This window comes from Mastigoproctus giganteus, chromosome 5, assembly GCF_048544385.1.
Source record: "Mastigoproctus giganteus isolate SK-2022 chromosome 5, ASM4854438v1, whole genome shotgun sequence".
NCBI lineage: Eukaryota > Metazoa > Arthropoda > Arachnida > Uropygi > Thelyphonidae > Mastigoproctus > Mastigoproctus giganteus.
The window spans coordinates 35048118-35073090 of NC_143579.1; the positions used below are offsets into that span (position 1 = coordinate 35048118).

Sequence of the window (24973 nt, forward strand, 5' to 3'; positions counted from 1 at the left end):
AAAGAAATAACATCAGAGCAAAATGGAAAAAAGATCTATAGGTAAAGAGGATAGTGAATAAAAGAAAGTAAAATTATGCAAAACCAGAAGCTGCCTCAATATATTCTTAATTCTGACAAGGAATTCAAAACATCCTGAAAAAATTCTTCGATTTAGATCAGAATGTGTATGTGTCTGCAATTCTGCCCACACATGACAGGAGGGGTTATATGTCGAAAGCATTGTGGATTAACTCAAAACTTGAGGGAGTCTGCAAGGTTCTGTGTAGGAAATTTTTATTAGAATGGCTTGCACTTGTAGGTAGAAGGAATCTCTTGTGCATAGATGGTATTCATTCAACCAAAGTTGGTGCAAGGGTTTTTGTCAGCATAATTGAGGATACATTAAGGGTTCTGTGGAAACTGCTAGTTGGGGAGAAGGGAATAGACCCATGTTTACCTGATGATATTATGGGTCAAAGTAATGCTTGCACACATCTATAGAATTCTTGTTTGTTGCTATAGCAGCCGATGTTGGTAAGATGTTTTGAGGGTTGCAATGTTTCAAACGAGCAGGAAGGTAAAGCTAGGGAAACAAGCCTAAATAACTTCAAAAGGTGTGACAGGATAGTAAACTATAGATGATATTTAGTCTTAACTGCATTTAAGTAATTGGTGAATTCAAACTCCTGGTCAGGACAACTAATGCTGATATAATAGGGCTAACAGAAATGTGGTGCCACCTGGAAATTGGGGATGACAAGTTCCACTATGGTATGTATATGTATTTAGGAAAGATAGGGAAGGTAGAAAGAGTGGTGGAGTCATGCTTCTTATCAAAAGCAGCCTGAGTGCGAAAAGAGCTTTTGCTGAGTCATAAATTACTTCTGCCAGCACAAGAATCTGTGTGATGTGAGTTAGACCTATGACTTCAGTCTGCCTCTAATTCATTGGAATAAGTGCAAGAGAAACTTATCATGGAGACAAAATTTTAAATAAACTACGTGATTATTATTTATACCAGCATGTTAGAGAAAATCTAAGGGGAAAGAATATTCTTGACCTCATCATTACTCGTGAATCGGATGACATTACAGGGCTTAAAGTACAGGACCATTGATAGGTAGCAATATTGTAATCGTCAGTTGGAAGGTGAAAAAAAAAAGATGTTCTATCAGTTAAAGGTAAAGGCACAGGTTTTAATTTCAGAAAAGGGGACTATGACAGTTGTTTAAGGCACTATGGCATCTATTAATTGGGCGAATACATTAGAATCATGGAATACAGGGATGGGATACACTTAAATAGAAAGGGTGCAAGAATTTTTGCTGATGCTGTCGAGGCAGTGTTAGGTGGGTCGGAAAACTGCTAGTTGGGGGGGATACAAGGACTAATAGATTAACAGTAGCCACTGGCAGAGGTGGAAGTGATTCTTGCACTGCTTCTATTGAAATGAGCAGACGTCTGAAAAACAAGATGCAGGATATTTCAGAGACTGCTGGTAGTCATTGCGGTACAAGTAAACACATGGGTTGTGTTAGAGTAGCTAAGAATAGAAACAGGTGCATGTATACCTGTGTGTACACCAATGCTAGGAGTTTGGTAAATAAATTTGATGAATTTGAGGTATTGCTCAAAACATCAAAGGCAGATATTGTTGGGATATCAGAGACGTGGTGTCACACAGATATAAGTAATGCGGAACTGGAATTTGGGGAATACAATGTGTATAGAAAGGATAGACAGGACAGGAGGGGAGGAGGGGTTATGCTATTAATTAAGAAACACATAAAGTCCAAGGAAGTGAAGCCAGTCGACATCGATGGACAGGGCAGTGTCGAGTCAGTTTGGTGTGACATAAGCATAGGGAAATCAAAATTGAGAGTAGGAGTGTGCTATAGGCCTAATGACTCTGATGAGTATAATAAGATATTGTACAGGGAAATAGAGTGGGCCAGTAAATCAGAGAGTCTTATAATGGGGGATTTTAATTTCCCAGATATTGACTGGAATTTGTGAGTTGGTCACTCGCACACTAGCAAGGCTTTTGTGGATTTATTGGATGATTGTTTTCTACATCAGCATGTTCTTGAGGCAACAAGAGGGAGCAATACTCTTGATCTGATTATCAGTAGTGATTCTTCATGCATTAAGAACCTGCAGATAAATGAACCACTAGGTGGCAGTGATCACAGTGTGTCGAAGTGGGATTTACTCAAGGAGGTAACTACCATCAGAGGTAAAGGGAAGGGTTTTTGTTTTCGTAAAGGAGACTATGATGGTCTGAGACAGTATTTAAATTTTGTACAGTGGGACCAACTGATGATGTTACCAACAGCAAACTCAAAATGGGAAGCATTCAAGGAACTAATATTGGAGGCTACCAGGCTTTACATACCAATTAAGAAATATTGTTCAAGGGTTAGGCCTAAATGGTTGTCAGATGAACTAATGAGACATGTGGCAGAGAAGAAAAATGCATGGGATACATACAAATTAATGGGTGACATGGAAGCCTATGATAGATATAAGTTGGTCTGTAACCAAGTCACAAAGGAGATTAGGCAGGCAAAGGCAGACTACGAAAAATCCTTGGCAAAGGATGCAAAGAAAAACAGAAAAGAGTTCTTTACATACTTGAACTTGAGAAGGAAAGGGATGAATCAGATTGGTCCACTGGATATTGATGGTTCAACAGTTGAGGATCCTGCTCAGGTGGCTAACAATCTAAACGAGTATTTTGCATCTACATTCACGCATGAGGAGTTATTCAGGAAGGAGAATGATGTAGGTAAAGTAAACAGTGGCAATGAGCTGGATGATTTTGTAATAACTGAAAGGAAAGTGGAGGAGAGATTGTTGAGGATAAACATAAAAAAGGCACCTGGGGTGGATGGGATCTATCCAGTTATATTAAAGGAGGCAGCAAAGGAAGTATGCAAACCCCTAGCCATAATTATGAGAGCTTCTTTGGACTCAGGGGAGGTACCCATAGACTGGAGATGTGCAAATGTAACCCCAATTCACAAAGGAGGATCAAAGGCTGACACAAGTAATTATAGACCTGTTAGTTTAACTTCTGTTCCAGGTAAATTAATGGAGGCACTGGTTAAAGAAGCACTGCAGGATCATCTAGACAAGAATTCCGTTATAGCTCTGACGCAGCATGGTTTTGTTAAGGGCAGGTCTTGCCTGACCAATTTGATTGGATACTATGATGTAGTCACAAAAGAACTGGATGCAGGGAATAACTTTGATATTATATATTTGGATCTTAGAAAGGCTTTCGATACTGTTGCACATGGAAGACTGCTGCACAAATTGGAGCAGTGTGGCATTGGAGGCAAATTGCTGCTATGGATAAGGGGATGGTTGAGTGGCAGAAGACAGAGAGTGGTAATCAATGGACACTGCTCAACGTGGACTAATGTTATTAGTGGAGTTCCTCAAGGTTCAGTGTTGGGTCCGTTGTTGTTTTCGGTGTTTATGAATGATATTGATGATGGGATATCAAGTTTAATGTCCAAGTTTGCAGATGATACAAAGGTTGGCAGGGTTGTTAAGGACACTACTGACGCTATGCTGCTGCAACAGGATCTGGAAAGGTTGAACAGATGGGCTGAGAGGTGGCAAATGAAGTGTAACATTGACAAATGTAAAGTACTACATATGGGAAACAGTAACCCCAGAGCAACGTATCAACTCTGCGGTACTACACTGACAGTGGTGGACAGGTATTTTGAATGAACGGAGGGGTGAAATGGGAGTGGTTTTTTTTTTTTTTTTTGGCTGATGCTGAATAAGCTTGCTTTCTTGCATCATATGCCTCTACTAATGCTAATGCTAATACCTTTAAATCAATAATCACAGAAGCCATGAATGCATATATACCATTAAGAAAATATAATATGAGGAGGAGGCCAAGATGGATGAATATAGAGCTGACCAGTATAATAGAGCAGAAAAAAAATAGCATGGGAAAGTTACAGAACAATGAAAAGTACTGAAGCCTACAACAGCTACAAGTCGATCTGTAACAGTAACACATGGTCTGCGCAGCTAGCACAGTGGTATCATTACCGTCCTCCCCACACTGGGTGGAAAAGGACTAGGTTCAAATCCCATTGATGATGCGAAGAACTTTAATGGACTTTTTTCACTCCGTGGCTGGGTTAGTTGGTCTCAGGCATAGATAACAAGGTTTTTTTCCGCAGAAACTGGGGTTTTTTTTGTCCAGCAAAACAGGGAAATTGACCAAAGAACACACTCAATTTACAGACAAAATAAATATATGGGTAGATTTAATCATTTACAGGTGACCCTGACATCATAATTTTGTATTAGTAACACAGTTAAGATTACGGAGGCCAAGGCTGGCTGACTTTAAAAAAGCCAAGAATGGGAACAACGAGTTTTTCATGTATGTGAATACAAAAAAGAAGAAAATGGGGACAAGCCAATAACCCAGCTGATGTTGCTGATGAATTGAATAGTAAAGGGTCTTCCTTCAGTAAAGACTGATACTCTGCATTGGTCATTAGTGAAGAAAGAGACCCTTCATGCTGAGGAGAGACTGTGTGAGTGAGGCCAAGCCATATGAAATTAGTGATTTTGAAATTATAGATGGCTGTTTATTAGGAAAACTTTGCAGCCTAAAGGCAAGTGAGATTCCTGATGGACTATGCCCAGTAATTTTGAGTGAGATGGTCAGAGAGTGTATTATTATTATTAATAGCCATATGGTGCAATACTTATACTGCACCAGGGAAAAAAGAAGTTCCCAAGTTACCCAGAGAGAGAGAGAGAGAGAGAGAGAGAGAGAGAGAGAGAGAGAGAGAGAGAGTGTGTCAAAAGTAGAAGGGAATCACCAAGAAAGAGAAGAGTGATGATGATATCCAGCTTAGGACCCTGGGTGTGCCAAGCCCATACCGGATGTGAGCCCCCAGGGTTGATTAAACCAGTGCAGTTAATTATGAGCATATCATTGGGCTCAGGAGAGATTCCTTTGGATTGGAAAAGTGCTAATGTATTGCTAATACATAAAGGCAGTTCTAAGCGTGAAGTTGGTAACTACAGACCAGTTAGTCTGACTTCAGTGGTAGGGAAAATCTTAGAGGCAGTGATTTAGAGTGCAATCCAGAGACATTTAGCATTTTAAAGGACACATGATATGGAGGTGCCTCCGTAGTCAAGTGGGTAGGAGCAGCAGTGCGTAGCACACACTTCTTGATCAGACCGGGGTTCGAGCCCGTGACCACCAAATACGGAGGATGTGGAAAGGTCAGAGAATGACAACCGCATATCCCCAGAGCAATATGGCCTTAGTTGCTAATGCTCCTCTAAAAACCAAATAACAACATGATATGGATTTGTTAAAGGGAAAAACACATTTAACTAATGTGGTGAGCTATTTTGACATAGCATGAAGTGTGTATGAGCTGGTTGCTGTTAGGAACAAATTGTGATCACTGGAAAAGTTCTAAGATGGACTGCAGAGTGGCTGCAGGGCAGAAGGAAGAGGGTTGTCATTAATGGATATTCTTCAGATTGGTGTGATGTCAGAAATGTGGTCCCCTTCAAGATCAGTTCTTGGACCACTGTTATTTCTGATTTTCATAAATGACATTGATGAAGGAATAAGGGGCATGATGTCAAAATTTGCAGACAATGTAAATATTCAGAGTGCCAAGTAGTGCTCCTTTAGGATGACTTAAACAAGCTTCAAGAATGGTCAGAAAAGTGGCGCTGTGTTTTAATGAAGAAAAATACAAGGTCTTACTATTCCCAATTTGGTATTGCTATTCCTAAGGTCTTGGGAATACCAAAATACCAAAATACCAAAGCAATACCAAAATAATTTTTATGCTTGGCTGGGTTGAATTAAAAAGGGAGCCTGGAGATACAGACAGATATAAAGTTTTCTGAGCAGTGTAAACAAGTGGCCAGGAAAGCCCATAGTGTCTGATGATTTATTGAACAATATCCTGTCAGAGATAGGAATGTTATAATCCCACTGTATAAGGTTGTTGTAAGACTACATTTGGAATACTGTCTCCAAATATGGAGGCCTCATCTGGAAAAATACATTGAGCTTCTTGAAAAGGTCCAAAGAAGGGCAAATTGCATGGTGAGATCGGCAAAAGGGTGACCATATGATGAGACTTTAATTATGTGGGCTAAAGGGTTTGGTAACCAGGCACCTTAAAGGGGATCTAAATGAGATTTATATGACTCTGAGAGGGGTTAGTAAAATGAATGAAGGCAGAATTTTCAATGTCTTTCATTTAAGGTATTCTTGTTTTTTGAGGCGGTCTCCAGGGTTTCCCCTATGTACCGCAGTAGCATCTGAAAAGCAAATTTGCCAAAGCCGGCAAGCGTGAATAAGTGTTGGTGTGTAAAGTTTATGTGCATGTTATGTTGAGTGCCAGCACCTGAGGGCAGCCAGAGGGCAGTGAATACCTGGTCCTTATGGGATAACAAGAAAACTTGTTATCCCAATAAATAATGAAAAGGAAGGAACTTAGCATGAGAAGTAGGGGTAATGGTATGGGTGGGAAAGAACTGTCTGTCATAAAGAATTTTGCAACTAGGGGCCATAAATTCAAATTACAGGGGAAGAGGTTTAGACTAAGTTGTAGGAAGTTTTCTCTTAGCCAGCAAGAGAAAAGTGTTGATTGCTGGAACAAATTGCTGGAACAAGTTCCCTCTGCAGGCTGACAGTTTGAAAAAATTCCAAAGTCAACTGGATAGTTACCTGTGTGAGGAAGGAAGCACTTAATTTGTATTTTATCTACTTTTTCTGTTTTTTCCAGTGCAGTAAAAGCCTGTGGCTTCCTTGCACTATATGACTAATTCTAATACTAATATTAATGATGACATATCTATCTGTATGAACAACAACATTATGAAATGGTAATACATTAGATTTCATTATGAAATGGTAATACATTAGCATCTTTATCTGATAGAAACTTTCAGTTTCTTCAGTAAAAAGACATTATATAATATCGGTGTAAATACACCATAAATATGCATAAATTTAACTACCGTTAAATTTAACTACATAAGTAGTGGAACGTCATCTTTTGATTTTATCTCATATTGTGGCTGCCTTCACAAGATACTAGGTATTGCACTACTTTGAATAAATAATGCTTCTCTAGTAGAGGAGTCCCCTTTTATTTATTCTCAGTGGGCACCACCACCCAGACACATTTCGGAGCTTGTTGGTGGGCAGGTACCCTGATAATGCAGACATGCCATCACGGTTGTGTAGTTAATTCCACAATATGAGAGATGCCAACTGGTGAAGATAATGATAATATTTTGAAGACTAAATGCTCAAGGCATAATACGTTATGGGTTGAAATTAACTATATAATATCAGTGTAAATACACCATAGTTTACTCATAAATATAACTACTTAAGTAGTGTAATGGCATCATTTGATTTTATCTCATATTGTGGCATTTAGTCTTCAAAATATTATTGTTATCTTCACCATTTGACATCTCTCATATTGTGGAATTAACTTCGCAACCATGATGGCATGTCTGCATTATGAGGGTACCTGCCTGCCCACTGATGAGTGAGGCAACAAGCTCCAAAACGCATCTGAGTGGTGGTGTCCACTGAGAATAAATGACAGTAGACTCCTCTATTAGAGAAGCGTTATTTATCCGAAGTAGTGCAATACCTGGTATCTCATTGTGAAGGCAGCCATAATATGAGATAAAATCAAACGATGCCGTTACACTACTTATGTAGTTAAATTTATGAGTAAACTATGGTGTATTTACACCAATATCATATAGTTAATTTTAACCTGTAACGTATTATTATGCCTTGAGCATTTAGCCTTCAAAAGTAAAAAGACATTGCAGTTTGTGAGAGACCATTTACATCTGATTAAATTTGTAGTTAGCATTTAACAAATTTTAAAATTTTAATTTTAAAAATCATAGTATCCATATTTTTTTTTATTTTAATTCTTTGTGTACAGTTTTGTTTTGAATATAAACATTTTTCATTATTTTTTTCATCATATTTGTGTCCTGATACTATCAAAATTAATATATGTTGCTGGATTGTGAATAAATTTGCTTGTTTTTTTATGAACTACAGTGTATGACTTTAAAATATTTACACATAATTTGTTGTATAATTTTAACTTTTCACTAATTCAGATTATCCCATTCTCCTCAATTAGTGTGAATTAATGTGGTTTTACTGTATTCAGTGTTGTTTTCTGATGCTTAATTTTAATTTTTTTATTTTTTTTATTTAGGCATCCTGGTTCAGAAAACAATCAAAATTTAGGCCCTGCAAATCAGCAATACATGTGGACCATTTCTCCAGGGAATTCAGATAGGACCAAATCTGTTGCATTAAGAGTCATGATAGATCCAGGAAAAAAAATGCAAACTGTATATAGTAAAATAGGTATGTGCCTAATAAAATTATTTTTACAATTAATATTTTACTGTTTTTCTGTTATATCAGTAGTGTCTACTACAGACACTGTATTTCAGTTATTGTACACTGTTATAAATTCTCACCTGCAATTCCATCTCTTACTTTTGAAGAAATTAAAACATATGCATCCACCAGCCACTATCTCTGTTTTAATTACAATCCCCCTTCTCAAAGTTTTGTTTTCATTCCCTTTACTTTTTTTCAAGAGAACAAAAATGAGGGACAATGAACCTATTTAATATTTCTTACTAATATTAATAAACTTATAACCCTCACAAATTCAACACCAATGGCAATGTTTCTTTGGCTTTTCAATTCTTAACCAATTGATGGTATAGTACTATAAGAACAATTTTTCATGTTTTGGATCTCCATTAAAATATGAAAGTAAAATAATACCCAATTCTAAAATTGTGAAAATAAAGACAAAAACTCACATTAATGTTATGCTTAATCCTTATTTTAGCGAAATTGAATAGAATACCTAAGCAAATTCCTCAAACTAAACAATATAAGCACAAATATTTGTCAGTTTTTTTTTTTTTATCTTCTTTGAGCTTTATCAAGACTGAAGGATGTTTTTACAGTTGAATTGTTAAAAGCTAATTTAAAAAAAAAACTAATAATGAAAGCAGTTTTTTCAGAAAGCAAGGAATATGACTTTGGTAGATCATTATGATTTGATGCAGTAGTTAAACTTTTAGTAGTCAGGATATTTTGAAGAGGAAATCAAATGGCTAGCATCCTTTTGGAAACAACTAAAAATACATTAGTTTTTTTAATGGTATTTGTGTAATGGTATTTAAGTTGCTGTTTTCTGTATTTATTATTGATATTGATGATGGTATATCTTTAATGATATTGATGATGATGATGGCTTAATGTCCAAGTTTGCAGACGATACATAGGTTGGCAAGGATGTTAATGACACTAATGACAGTACGCTGCTGCAACAGGATCTATAAAAGTTGAGCAGATGGGCTGAGAGGTGGCAACTGAAATTTAACATTGACAAATGTAAAGTATTGCATATGGGAAGCAGTAACCCCAGAGTAATGTATCAACTGTGTGGTACTACGCTGACAGTGGTAGAGAATGAAAAGGATCTGGGGATAATTGTGCAAGCAGATATGAAGTTTTCTGAACAGTGCAGACAGTCTACAAGAGTAACTCATGGTGTCTTGTCAGTGATATACCGGAATTTTCTAGCAGGGAATACAGAGGTGATTATCCTCTTGTATAAGGGGATAATCACCACCTTATCCCTGGCCACACCTTGAGTACTGTATACAGGTCTGGAGGCCTCATTTTAGGAAGGATGTAGAGCTGCTGGAGCGAGTGCAGAGAAGGGAAACAAGATTAGTGAATGGAACAAAGGGTTTCTCTTACGAAGAAAGGCTTAAGTTTTTCAAATTACAGTGTCTGGAGACTAGACACCTGCGAGGTGATCTGATTGAGGTGTATAAAGCCTTAAATGGTTTGAGCATGCTCAATGCTGATAGGATTCTTCTTCCTGCTTAGAATAATTGCCTGAGAGGGCATAAATTGAAATTGAGGAAAGACAGTTGTAGGATAGATGTGTGGAAGTTTGCCTTTAGCCAGCATGTGGTTGATTGCTGGAACAAACTTCCATCTGTCGTTGTAGAAGTTGATAGCTTAAATAGATTCAAGGCAGAACTAGACAAACATTTGGAGCGAATGGATGGGTGAAATTAGAAGATTTGTTTTATTTTTTTTTTTCTCAGCTGATGCTTTATAAGCTTGCTTTCTTGCATCATGTGCCTTTACTAATGTTAATGCTAAAGTATTTGTGCTTGTATTGTTTATTTTGTGAACTTTGCTTAAGTATTCAGTTCAACCTCATTAAGCTAAAGGTATTAGTATTATTATTGTTATGCAAGGAAGCCACAGGCTTTTGCTGCACCACCCCTCTCAAAAAAAAGGAGTAAAATGTACATAAGCAAATAGACAAATTATGTGCTTCCTTCTCCTCATGTAGATAACTATCTAGTTGACCTTGAATTTCTTCAAATTGTCTGCCTCAACTACCCATGGAGGCAACTTGTTCCACTAATCAACAACTCACTGGCTAAAAGAAAACTTTCTACAATCTACGTAAACCTCTTCCCCTGTAATTTGAATTTATGACCCCTAGTTGTGGAATTCTTTATAACAGTGAAAATTATGCCTTCATTCATTTTACTAATCCCTCTCAGAGCCTTATAAACTTCAATCAGGTCCCCCCTTTAATGTGCCTTGTTGCCAAGCTCTGTAGCCCATATAATTGAAGTTTTTCTTGTATGGTTGTACATTTGACAATATACTATGCCCATCTTTGGATCTTTGTCCATATTGTCAACTAAAGGTTAAGCATAACTTTTATATGAAATTTTTGTATGTTATTTTTAGTATTTTGAATTACTCTTGCATATTTCCTTCACACAAGTACATGAATTATTTTATTATGAATTTACATGAATTATTTTATAAATAATTCATATAAATTTTAAATGAATTATTCATAAAATAATTCCTATTATTAGAAACCCCTACAATTCATAGATAGCTAGGGGCAGAGGCGGATTTAACGGCGGGAGCACCGGGCGCGCGCCCTGGGCCCTGACTTCTGAAGGGCCCACGCAAAACCCCAACAAATTAGTTGAACATATTAGTTCAAAACTTTGTGATTATTATTATGCTATTATTAATTATATTATACATATATTATATTCAAATTTTATTGGAAATAAAACATTAATAGTACATAATATTTTTTATTAATTTAAAAAAATGGTTAACATATATTTTTATTTTCCCTGTCTCTCTCTCTCTTTTTTTTTAAGGGGTCCCAATATTTTCTTCTGCGCCCGGGTCCTCAACCGACCTTAATCCGCTCCTGGCTAGGGGTAGAAAAATATAAAAATCCTGCTTTCAAAAAGTGTCTCATGTTTCTTTGTTGTTTGTTTTAAATATCATGGAATATTATTTTGTATATTTTAAAATTATATATATTTGGTTGTCTTCTACAGAAGCTACTTAGATAAGAATCACTAATTACATCAGAAGTTCCTAATAATAGAAATACTTTTGCACTGGCTTACTTCCTAATAATAGGAAGTAAGCCAGTGCCAACATTGTTTACTTTTTTTTCTTTTTACAATGCTTTTTTCATATTCATTTCCAGTGGAATTTTTTTATAATAAACATAATATTAAAATAATACCTATTGTTTTAATTTCTTTTGCAGAAAGCAGAGATGATGACTCTGGTAGGTCATCATGGTCTGATGCAGGTAGTTCAACTTTCAGTAGTCAGGATGATCTTGGAGAAGAAATCAAATGGCCAACATCCTTTTGGACACAATTAAAAGTACTAACACAGAGGAACTTCATGGAAGCAAGGAGTCGCATGCTATCAAAGCTAAATTGGGTACAGACAATAGGCCTAGGTTTAGTTTGTGGATTAATATGGTTCCAAGTTCAGCGAACAGAAAAAACCATCTATGACATCAAGGGTTGGGTAAGTAAAGAAATTTTTAAATTGTGTTTGAATTATTTTTTTGACAAGACAGTGGGGAATAATGCAAATATCACTGATTAGATCATAAAGTTGATTAGGAACATTTGATGGCATAATTTTACATGTATTTTGAGTGTTTCTGAATAATTTCCTTTTGTTTAAATAATCATTATTCTAAAATATATGGATTTAGGATTGATAAATTTGATAGAGTAATTCCACTATAAATTATTCATAATTTATAGTTGAATAATGAACCATATGCTTACTGAATATAACATATTTGAATGGCAGTGATAATATTTTGCATATATATTCACGTGAATAAGTTTTAGAGGTGACTATACAAGAAATCTGTCTAACGTTGAGTAGGAATTAAATGATTTTATGACAACTGAAAAGAAGTTGGAAAAGAAATTGTTGCAGCTAAAAGTAAACAAAGCACCTGGTACTGGTGGAATATATCCACCAGTACCAGGCAAGTCCCCACAGGTGTGCAAATGTCTTTCCTATGTTCCATAGATTTGTAAGTTTGACTTCTGTGGCGGGAAAAATAATGGAGTTGACAGTCAAAGAAGTAATAAAAAATCATATGGATAGAAATGGAATTATAAAGCAATTACAGCATGTTTTTTTTAAGGGAAGATAATACATGACCGATCTGATTAGCTACTATGAAGTTGTCACAAAAGGAATTGGATGCAAATAAAAATTTTTACATACATTTCTTAGACTCCAGTAAAACTTTATATACAGCCCCACATGAATGATTTGTATAAATTGGAGCAATGTCAATTAGGGTATTAGGGGTGAAGTTACAACTATGGATAATAGATGGGTTATATGGTGGGAGACAGAGTTATAAATGGCTACTGCTTTTTTGCAAACTAATATTGTGAGCGGAGTCACATAGGGCTCAGTGTTGAACCTTTCTGTTTATGATATTTATTAATGCTATTGCTGTACGTATTTCAAATTTAATCTAAGTTTGCTGTTGATACAAGGGTGAGCAGGGTAATTGATAACAGTAATCAGAGCATGTTATTTGAGCAAGATGTAGATAAACTATTTAGACAGAAAAATTTCAGTTAGAGTATGATATTGATAAATACAAAATTGAGAAAAAGAAGTCACTCACTTGGATTACAGTAACCCCACAGTGCTACCATTTTGGTAGCACCAAATATCAAGGTATTCTATAATGGGAAAGATATAGTCTGACCTGAAGTTGTTCTCTGAGTAGTGCGGGCAAACTGCTAGGACAACTCATGGAGTTCTGTTAGTGATATACAAGAACTTTGCTAGTAAGTATAAAAAGGTGATTATCCAATTGCATGAAGCAGTATTAAGGCCACATCATGAACACTACATGCAGCTTTGGAAACCTCATTTTATGAAGAATGTATGAGATGTCCAATAAGCCTGGAACTATATAGGGTGTCTCAAAAATATTGGTACAAACGTTTAGGGGAGGTAGGTAACATCTAAAGGAATGCGAATCGCATAGGAACCCATAACCGGAAATGTCACGGGAAAGTAGTAGCAGGGGCACAAGAAGCAGAAATGACACAAGACAATAATTATGGCAAACATTAACTTGACATAATATTAACAATGGAGTACGAGATGCATGCATTTCATGATGTTACAACAGATGCTTGAAGGTTCCACCATGAGATGCGATGCATGTGTGACACCAATTGGCGGACACGGTCGAACACACCTGGAGTTTCTTTGACAGTAGCAGCAGCGCAGAGGAGTCTCACCACGAGATCCATTTCCGACTCCACAGACAATTCATACACGATAGATTTGAGGGCCCCCCACAGAAATAAATCAAGGTTCGATAAATCAGGTGAGCATGGAGCCAGGCAGCGGGTCCACCATGGCCAATCCATCGACACCCAAAATGCCTGTTCAAATGGTCACGAACACACCTTCCATAATGGACAGGCACCCCATCATGTTGAAACCAAATGTTGTGTCTCACATTTGCTGGAACATCATCAAGTAACCCTGGTAGAACTTGTTCAAGAAAGATCCGATATTTAGTGGAGTTCATGCGGAATGGTAACAGGTATGGGCTGACTAAGCAGTCACCGACCATACCTGCCCACACATTTATTGCGAAGCGATGCTGTGCTGCATGGGGGCGCACATCGCGTAGGTTGTCGCGAGCCCCACACATGAGCATTGTGCTGATTGAATAAGTCTTCCAGAGTGAAATAAGCCTTATCCGTGAACAAAACATAGGCTGGAAAATTCAAGTCGTGAACACTTTCTTGGAGAAACCACTGCGCAAAAGCCACACGTGCAGGATGATCTTGGGGGAGCAGTAACTGAACCTTTTGGAGATGAAAGGGGTGTAAGGAATCGTCATGCCAGACACGCTGTACACTGCAACGAGACACTCCTAAGGCAGAGGCAACGGCACGTGTCCTGGTAGTAGGATTATTCTGGACGGCATTCAACACACTTTCTTCCATGGCGGGAGTTCGCTTCGAACGTGGTCTGCCCGCACTACTTCTGTTACCTCTAAATGACCCATAATTGCACAAATTTTGATGCACATGCGCAAACAAACGGTGGTCCGGTACATGTCTGTCTGGGAAGCGTTCTCCATAAATTTGTTGAGCGGCTCATCCATTGCCCTCTGCTAATCTATACACTAGGGGTGCATGTCTGCCAGCTCACAGTTCGTATATCGATGCATGCTCTTCATGCGGCGACTACTGCTTCAATGAGTAAACCAGAAATTTTTCCTCTCACGAACTGATGAACAGTGCCGACTTACGGTGACGTTTCTGGTTATGGGTTCCTATGCGATTCACTTTCCTTTAGATGTTACCTACCTCCTCTAAACGTTTGTACCAATATTTTTGAGACACCCTGTAGTAAAAAAAAAATAAAAATGGCAGTACAAACACTTATTCACAGAATGTGCTCAATGTACCTCCTGATACAAAAATCCAAACGAGATACCTGGTCAGCAAGCACATGGTTTGTTTGTTTCGGGATTTATTGGGTGCATCGGCAACTATGACCATAGTGCGCCAATGCACATGGTGAATGAAGTCAGGAGTAATGGTGTTGCATGCTTCAATAGTGCACTACCACAAATGTTCAACACTGAATTTTTTCTGCTTAGACCAGTGTGTTCAAGTGATCCTAGAGAAAAAATTTAGCAGTTTTGGGCTTCTCACTGACCATTCCACAGGCCCTCAACATTTTATCCAATTACCTGAAAACGATGCAGAAATTCTGCACATTACAGCATCCAACTTGGATTCTTTAATGTGCAGAGTTTCTGCACCATCTTGCTGGAACCGTGTTGGAAAATCTGCATCCTTGTTCAAGGAATGTTTCTTTATTGAGCATATGTAAATAGGCATCTGCAGTGACATTTCCTTGAAAAAAGAAGGGGCCGGGACCTGTTACGTGGTCTTTTAACATGCCACACCATACCATTACACATGTAGCACCTTGTTCCCTTGAAGGAGTAAACCAGGGAGGGTTGTTTTGAGACCAGTAATGAGTCGATTCTGTCAATTTAACTCACCATTTCCATAAAAATAACCTTATCACTAAACAGAACTGTGGATGGTAAATTTGAATTTTGAGTATGCTGATCTCTGGCCCATTTACAAAATTCCATCCATTGTTCTCATTGTCTTTGCTTAATTTCTGCAAGATCCGAAGTTTGTATGGATAACTTTTGTGAGCCTTAAGGATGTGGTGAATGCTACTTTTCAACACCCTTGTCCCAGAGGACAGTCTTTGACGAGACTTCTTCGGACTTTTGCATAAATAATTGAGGATGGCAGTGACTGTATCATTGTTAGTGACCCTTCTGAAAGGTCCACTGGATGGTTTATCCTCTATGGATTCTGTTTTCCTAAACTTTTTCAACAAGTTTGCTAACAATGACAAATTCTGCAGTGAACGCTCTTTAACTCTAGTTTCCTACAAGAAGAATTATCTGGACTCATTCTTCCTTACCCACAGACATTTTGGGGCTGCAAAGATGAAAATATATGAATTAGTTATTTTTCCCTATGATTCCAGACTTGTGGGACACTGTAGATCTGTTGGAAAGGGTGCAGAAGAGAATAACAAGATTATTTGGGGACAAAAAGGATATCCTTACTAAGAGACCTCAGTTTTTTAAGTTGTAACATCTGTAAACTAGGCATCTATATGGAGACCTGATTAAGATATAATATTAAGGTTTTAAAAGAGTTGAGAAAACTAAATGCTGATGGCAGCTTTATTCTTTCTTCAGCAAAGCTCACAAAGGGACATTAGCATTTTAGCATTAGCATTAGCAGAGGCATTTGATGCAAGAAAGCAAGCTTATGCACCATCAGCCAAAAAAAAAAAAAAAAAAAAAACTATTTCCACTTCACCCCTCTGTTCGTTCAAAATACCTGTCCAGCTGAACCTTAAACTTATTTAGGCTATCAACCTCCACGACAAGGGATGGAAGTCTGTTCCACCAACCAACCACCCGCTGGCTAAAGGCAAATTTCTGCACGTCTATTCTACATCTGTCTTTCCTCAGTTTGAATTTATGCCCTCTCAGGTGATTATTCTGAGCAAGAGGAAGAATCCCATCAGCATTGAGCATGCTGAAACCATTCAAGGCTTTATACACCTCTATCAGATCACCTCGCTGGTGCCTAGTCTCCAGACACTGTAATTTGCAAAACTTAAGCCTTTCTTCGTAAGAGCAACCCTTTGTTCCATTCACTAATCTTGTTGCCCTTCTCTGTACTCATTCCAGCAGCTCTACATCCTTCTTGAAATGAGGCCTCCAGACCTGTATACAGTACTCTAGGTGTGGCCTGACCATTGCCTTATACAAGGGAATAATCACCTCCTTACGCCTGCTGGAAAAATTCCTATATATCATTGACAATACACCATGAGCTACTCTTGCAGCCCGTCTGCACTGCTCAGAGAACTTCATATCTGCCTGCACAACCACCCCCACGTCCCTTTCATTCTCTACCACTGTCAGTGTAGTACCACAGACTTGATATGTTGCTCTGGGGTTGCTGTTATCCATATGTAGTACTTTACATTTGTCAATGTTAAACTTCATTTGTCACCTCTCAGCCCATCTGCTCAACCTTTCCAGATCCTGTTGCAGCAGCATAGCATCAGTAGTGTCCTTAACAACCCTGCCAACCTTTGTATCGTCTGCAAACTTGGACATTAAGCTTGATATACCATCATCAATATCATTTATAAATACAGAAAACAATAATGGACCCAACACTGAACCCTGAGGGACTCCACTAATAACATTAGTCCAAGATGAGCAGTGTCCATTGATTACCACTCTCTGTCTTCTCCCCCTCAACCACCCCTTTATCCATAGCAGCAATTTGCCTCCAATGCCACACTGCTCCAATTTGTGCAGCAGTCTTCCATGTGCAACAGTATCAAAAGCCTTTCTAAGATCCAAGTATATAATATCAAAGTTATTCCCTGCATCCAGTTCTTTTGTGACTGCATCATAGTATCCAATCAAATTGGTCAGGCAAGACTTCCCCTTAACAAAACTATGCTGTGTCCGAGCTATAACTGAAGTCTTGTCTAGATGATCCTGCAATGCTTCTTTAACCAGTACTTCCATTAATTTTCCTGGAACAGAAGTTAAACTCACAGGTCTATAATTACTTGTGTCAGCCTTTGATCCTCCTTTGTGATTTTGGGTCACATTTGCACATCTCCAGATTGTGGGTACCTCCCCTGAGTCCAAGGGACCTCTCATAATTATGGCTAAGGGTTTGCTTACTTCCTTTGCTGCCTCCTTTAATATAACTGGATAGATCCCATCCATCCCAGGCGCCTTTCTTGTGTTTATCTTCAACAATTTCTCCTCCACTTTACTCTCAGTTATTACAAGATTCTCTAGCTAACTGCCAGAGTTGAATACACCTCTGGCATTCCCCTCGCTGAATAACTCCTCCTGTGTGAATGTCGATGCAAAATATTCATTTAGTTTGTTAGCTACCTGAGCAGGGTCATCAACAGTTGACCCATCGATATCAAGTGGACCAATCTGATTCATCCCCTTCCTTCTAGAGTTTACATAAGTAAAGAACTCTTTGCTGTTTTTCTTTGCATCCCTTGCCAAATATTTCTCGTAATTTGCCTTCGCCTGCCTAACCTCCTGTGTAACTTGGTTACTGATAAACTTGTATCTATCATAGGCTTCTGTGTCACATGTTAATTTGTATGTATCCCATGCATTTTTCTTCTCTGCCATATGTCTCATTAGTTCATCTGACATCCATTTAGGCCTAAACTTTGAACAATATTTCTTAGTTGGTATGTAAAGCCTAGTAGCTTCCAAGATAAGTTCTTTGAATGCGTCCCATTTTGAATTTTCTGTTGGTAACATCGTCAGCTGGTCCCACTGTATAGAATTTAAATACTATCTCGGTCCATCGTAGTCGCCTTTACTAAAGCAAAAACCCTTCCCTTTCCCTCTGATGGTAGTTACCTCCTTGAGTAAATCCCAATTCAGCACACTGTGATCACTGCCACCTAGTGGTTCCTTTATCTGCAGATTCTTAATGCATGAAGAATCACTACTGTTAATCAGATCAAGAGTATTACTCCCTCTAGTTGCCTCCCGAACATGCTAGTGTAGAAAACAATCATCCAATAAATCCACAAAAGCCTTGCTAGTGTGTGAGTAACCAGCCCCCAAATTCCAGTCAATATCTGGGAAATTAAAATCCCCAATATAAAACTCTCTGATTTACTGGCCCACTCTATTTCCCTGTACAGTTTCTTATTATACTCATCAGATTCATTAGGCCTATAGCACACTCCTACTCTCAATTTTGATCTCCCAATGCTTATGTCACACCAAACTGACTCAACACTGCACTGTCCAGTGATGTCGCCTGGCTTCACTTCCTTGGATTTTATGTGTTTCTTAACTAATAGCATAACCCCTCCTCCCTTCCTATCCTGTCTATCCTTTCTGTAGACGTTGTACTCCCTAAATTCCAGTTCTGCATTCCTTATATCTGTGTGACACCACGTCTCTGAAATCCCAACCATATCTGCCTTTGATGTTTTGAGCAATACCTCAAATTCATCAAATTTATTTACTAAACTCCTAGCATTGGTGTACACGCAAGTATACATGCACCTGTTTCTATTCTTAGAAACAGAATGAGCATCATGCTCATTCCAATAGAAGCAGTGCAAGAATCTCTTTCACCTCTGCCATTGGCTACTGTTAATCTATTAGTCTTTGTCTCCCCCCAAGCTATCAGTTTTCTGACCCATCTAACACTGCCTCAATAGCATCAGCAAATATTCTTGCACCCTTTCTATTTAAGTGTATCCCATCCCTGTAGAAGCAGTCTCTCCTGTTAACAAGTACAGTCCAGGCTGAAAAAAATTCTACCCCTTGAGCCTTGCACAATCTTTCCAGGGCCGAATTGATTGACAAGGCTCTCATCATATACTCCCTCCTATCGTGTCTGGGCAGAATTGGAGACACTTTCAAATTCAACCCTAATTCAAGGCTTTTTTTCAATAGTGACCTGTACTTGTTAAGTAATTCTGCTGGTCTCCTACTCTTGATATCATTAGTGCCAACGTGTACAACTATATCACCTTTTGTGCCCTTGATCTAATGGCTAAATGAAAAACGTTGTGTTAACCTAGTACAACTGTGGAGGTAGGAACATAACTTCAATGTTTGGATGACTTAAATCTTTTGGATGGTCTGGTGTGCTATCCAATAGTAATAAAACTTTGAAATCTAGATTTTTACACAAGTTCAATAGCACAGAACATAACACAGGGATTTCCCAACAAAAAAAAATACAGGGCTCTTTCAATTTTTTTTGACTAGCAAGTCAACAGTGGGGATTCAAAAAGAATGGAAATGTTGAAAAATTGCATCCAACATAATAGCAGGGTTTCCCCCACAGAAAAGCTCAAAAATATCCTGTTATGCGAGGCTTGCCGAAATTCTCTAACCGTGTTAGAGCGAAACCATGTTATATAAGTACCGTGTTGTGAAAGGATTGCCACAATTTATCAGTCGTGTTAGAGCGAAATGATGTTGTAGAAGTACTGTGTTATACGGAGGTTGCCTATACATATTTTTTAATTTTTACAAAACTTCCAAATTTCTCAAAAAAAAAAAAAAAAAAAAAATTCACTTCAGATAGCCTACAAGTTGTTCAGATCCACTCAGAAAGAGTTAAAGGAAAATTATTAGAAAGGATAAACAAATAAAGTGGAAAAGAGTTTCCCTGACTGCTAAATACAGTGCTGTTTCTTGTATTCTTTGTGCCTTGTGAATTCCTCAGACTCTGTGGTTGTCCCAGAGTATAAACAGAAAATTTATTTTATTTTTATTTCTATTTTTATTTATATTTGTCTGATGATAAGCTTGCTTCCTATCATTAGAGGGTATTATATATTACCTTTATGTATGTATGTATAAAACTTCATAAAACTTTATAAAACTTCACAAAAAGCCCAAGGACTAGTTATGTTGTTCTTTGTTGAATGAACTAATATGAAATTTCATTAATTTTGATATCATAAATGTGTTGCCTATTTTTTTGTTCCCACCTTAAACAAAATTCCACAAAATTTCAGCAGTGTATTACCTTCTAGAAATTATGATAATAAAGTAATTAAGTTACCTTTGTAAAATCTTTTATCCTGAAAAATTGCTAATCAAACCTTCATCAAGTTTATATATATATATATATTTTTTTTTTGGAAGAAATTCTGATATAATGTTGAATTTAATTTCAGATGTTTTTTGGGACCACTTATTGGATGTTGTTTGCACTTTTTGGAGCTCTCATATCATGTGAGTACTAGCTTATTAATTTCTAACATATTTAAAAATAAAAAATTTCGTAGAAAAATGGATTTATAACTCTTTTTGTGAGCCCAAATATATTTTTTATTTTTTTAATAAATAGGTAGTAAAAAGCTTATACTTATATAGTTGGGGAAGGACGTTACCTGGTTGTTTGCCATTAATATTATTACTATATTTAACATCGCTCATTTAATCCATCATCAAACCATGCTGCTGATGGGTATCGATAAGATGCCTGAAATGTCAACTTAATGTATAGTATATATATTTTTTTTCTGTTTATACTCCGGCATGACAACCAAGTCAGTAGAGTTTACAATAAATCGTCAATACAAATATTTATCATATTTAGTAGTCACGGGCTTGAACCCCGGTCCACTCAAGGAGCGCGTGCTATGCATTCTCGCTCCTGACCGGTAGTAGTTGAGGTGCATAGCTTAATAAACTATATTATTAATTTCATATGGTATACGAGTGCTATTAAATATAGTAATAACCTTAAAGCTTATACTTTTTACGAAAAAATTAATTTACTTTTGTGAATATGCATTTGTTCATAATCTTGCACTCAAGTTTTTGCTTATACAGAGGCATACCATATATCATTTGAAAAGTTTTCTTGAAGGATCCAGTTTATGATATTGACAAGAATTAAAAATATTAGTCTTTAATTAAAAAGTCATGTAATTGAATAATTTCCTTTGTCACCAAGTTGCTTAGTTAATTGCTCACTGTCATGTCATGTCATGGCAGTATATCTCATTCATGGCAGTATATCTCAATAAAAGTACCATGAGCAGTTTAGCTGCAACCAACATTGTGTGTCTTGGCAGATAAATGAATTTCATGCAATGTAGTTTTATTTCATGGGATATGTGAATATATCAAACCATATAAATGATTCTGATATTGGCAAAAAAAACTTATTTCTGGTAACAGAGACTAATTGTTAAAATGCAACCTTTATTTCTGATATAATAAATAATTCATATAAACAGCTCATGCAAAAATACTAGATCAAAATCTGTTATTGTTTGAAATATTACTTGCAGTCTAATAAATAACCTATCATTCCCCCTTCAGAATTTTTTAATATACAGAATATATCGACTAGTCAAGCTAATAGAATGAACTTATGTGCAAAGAGAACCAGACCCTTCAAAAAATTAATAATTATTTCACAAATATACACTGAGATGGTTTTGCATTACAAACACCCCTAACTGTGACACTTCATATGCAGCATCTGCTGCTAATGCTGCTGCATAGCACACTATTTCTATATGAGGCCACAGTCTGACACTATATCATTTGGTACACTGGTGTTCTTCACACAGAATGGGCCAGAGACTACAAAGTTCCAGTGGGGTATGATTATTGGTGGCAGCATTGGGTGCCATTAATCTGGTCCCAGTGAGCCTCCATGTGGAGGTTCTGTGCAGGCCAGCCATGCATTATTCACCAAAGGGGGTGAAAGGATGATCCATTGTGCTGTCCAGTGGAATGGATATGATACAATGGAGAGGCCATGCAATACAACACATCAGTTGTATGATCCATTTCACTGTTGGCCACATATTAAATGCTATCACAGTTGTGCTGTCACAACCAATGGCCCACATGGGTACCCCTGATGGCAGCTCATCACAAGAAAATGTGCCCAGAATGGGCATGAAAGTGGAACTATTGGACAGTGGATGGCCAGAAAGAGGTTGTTTGGGCTGATGATTCACGTTCCCAATTGCATTAGGTATGGTGTACTCAATCTGTGGCTCTCGAACCTTGTTGTACAAAAGAGATTGATCAGCAGAGGTACCATAATAATCAGGATATGCTTGTATGGGAGAGCCTGGGCTCCCAGTACCTATTGATCAGCCCCTCACTAGAGACTTGCAGAAGTTATCATTTCTGACTGTTTACCATTTGTGGTAATCATCTTTACAGACCACCAAGGCATCTTTCAACAAGACAGTACAGTCAGTCCTCGTATAGCACGATAGTTGTGTTCCTAGAAACCCTCGTGCAATGCAAAATCGTGCAATATATACAACAGGCCCTCTGGAAAAATAGGGTTAGGTGCCGACCACCCAAGATTGAACAAACATTTGTAACCAAAGCATTACAATACACAATAAATAATCGTAATAAAATATGTAAGTATTTTATTACGACTATTACGTAATAAAATATTGCTAATGCTTTTGCTTCTATCGTAAGCAACCTTGTTTTTTGTTTGATTTTCTATCCAAACAGATGACAGCGGTTCCATCTTTTCCAATTCTTTGTTTTATTATTTTTTTTTTTTATGTGAACCCCAAACACGAGAGGTATTAGAACCTATAGTGCTTAGTACCATGCTTGGGTTGGAGGTTGAGAAGACGAAATAAGATATTTGTTGATATTGGACTTGAACTTCTGTAGATTGTAATTTTCAGGAAATATGTATGAAGGAAGGTTGTTCCAGAAAACGGCAGTTGAATGAATAAACGAGGAAGATGAAAAGTTGGTCCTGTGAGTTTGAAGTTGGACAGTAAATGGATGTTGGCTAGTGGCGGCACGTGTTTGGACTGTTTTGAAAGAGAGGGTGGGAATTATAGAAGCCAGTTCAGAAGAAAAGTGCCCATGGAAGTATCTGTAGAAGAGGCATGCAGCAGAAACAGTATGAGAAAGCGAGTGGAGAGACTCTGTTACAGATGAATCATTAATTAACCTAACTGCCCTCTTCTGAATGGAATCAAGAAGCCTGAGAGAGGTTTTGGGGGCACCACCCCAGATGTGGAACAATATTCTATAGCAGGGCAGATTTGCAATTCATACAGAGTGAGCAGCCGTTTGGAAGAAAAGTAACACCGAGAGCGAAAGAGAAAACCAAGTTTTTTAGATGCAGAAGAAGCAATATTTGTAATGTGCTTGTGCCAAGAGAGATTAGAAGTCAGAGTAATCCCCAAAAGAGATATATCATTTTGCCTAGAAATCAGAGTGTCACTAAAGATAGGAGCAGAAGAATCCTTTTTGCGAGATATAAGACAAGACTGAGTTTTAGAAGGGTTGAAATCAACTAAGTTGTCTTTGCCCCACTGGAGAATTACCTGAAGATCGGCATTTAAGGAATTGGCAGCAGATTTTCGAGAACTTGAAGCTGATTGAGCAGGACAAGGTTTCTCAAAATGGAAAGTGGAATGCAATGTGCTATCATTGGCAAAACTATGGATAGGATTTCCAGTCAATGGAAGAAGGTCATTGATATACAAAAGGAATAGAGTGGGGGAAAGAACTGAACCTTGGGGGACACCGGCATGAGTGGAGAAGTTAGAAGACAGAGAGCCATCTACCATCGCCCTCAGTGAGCGATCGGAGGGAAAACTGGATAACCAATTACTAAAAACAGTTGGCAAACCATAAGATGAAAGCTTGTTTAGAAGACCTTTATGCCAAACACGATTAAAAGCCTTTGAGATGTCAAGAGCAACTACTTGTGTTTCACCGAACCTTTCCATTGAATTAGTATATAAATGGGAAACATAAGCCAGAATATCACCAGTGGATCGACACTGACGGAATCCATACTGGCGATCGTTGATCAGACGGAAGGTTTCTAGGTAGTTTAACAGTTGGCGGTTAATTGATTTCTCCATTACTTTAGTGAGAGTAGAAGTAATTGCAATGGGACGATAATTGGATGGGAGGGATTTGTCACCCTTTTTGGGAACTGGCTGGATATGAGCAAATTTCCAAGCAGAAGGAAAAACACCTTTGGAATAAGAAAGGGAAAAAAGGTGGCAAAGAATAGGAGTAAGTTGAGGAGCACAGGTTTTGAGAACAAGTGGAATAATACTATCAGGACCTGGAGCTTTCTTAGCACCAAGATTCATCAAAATCCTTCTGATATCCTTTTGACGGAAGACCACAGGAGGCATTGAATTGAGCGTGTTGGGAATGGTGGGAGGTGTTTTTCCAAGATCATAAATGCATGAGCTGGAAGAAAAGTGGGATGCTAGCAGGTCAGCTTTATCCTTGGCTGAAGTGACAACAGAACCATCTGGTTTGGACAGAGGTGGGAGCAGAGATGGGCAAAAGTTGCGGCCAATAGCTTTGGCAAGAGACCAGAATGCTCGGCTA

At 37.8% G+C, this 24973-nt stretch overlaps 1 protein-coding gene across 1 annotated transcript in view; it reads left to right on the forward strand.

Annotated features, from left to right (window-relative positions):
- The window catches only part of LOC150085299 (uncharacterized), a 285468-nt gene that overhangs the window by 243736 nt on the left and 16759 nt on the right, over positions 1-24973 (forward strand). The window contains exons 12-14 of the mRNA XM_090374519.1: positions 8267-8421; positions 11702-11973; positions 20782-20839. Of these exons, the coding sequence (XP_090230645.1) occupies positions 8267-8421; positions 11702-11973; positions 20782-20839 (485 nt within the window). The remainder of the gene's footprint in view (positions 1-8266; positions 8422-11701; positions 11974-20781; positions 20840-24973) is intronic.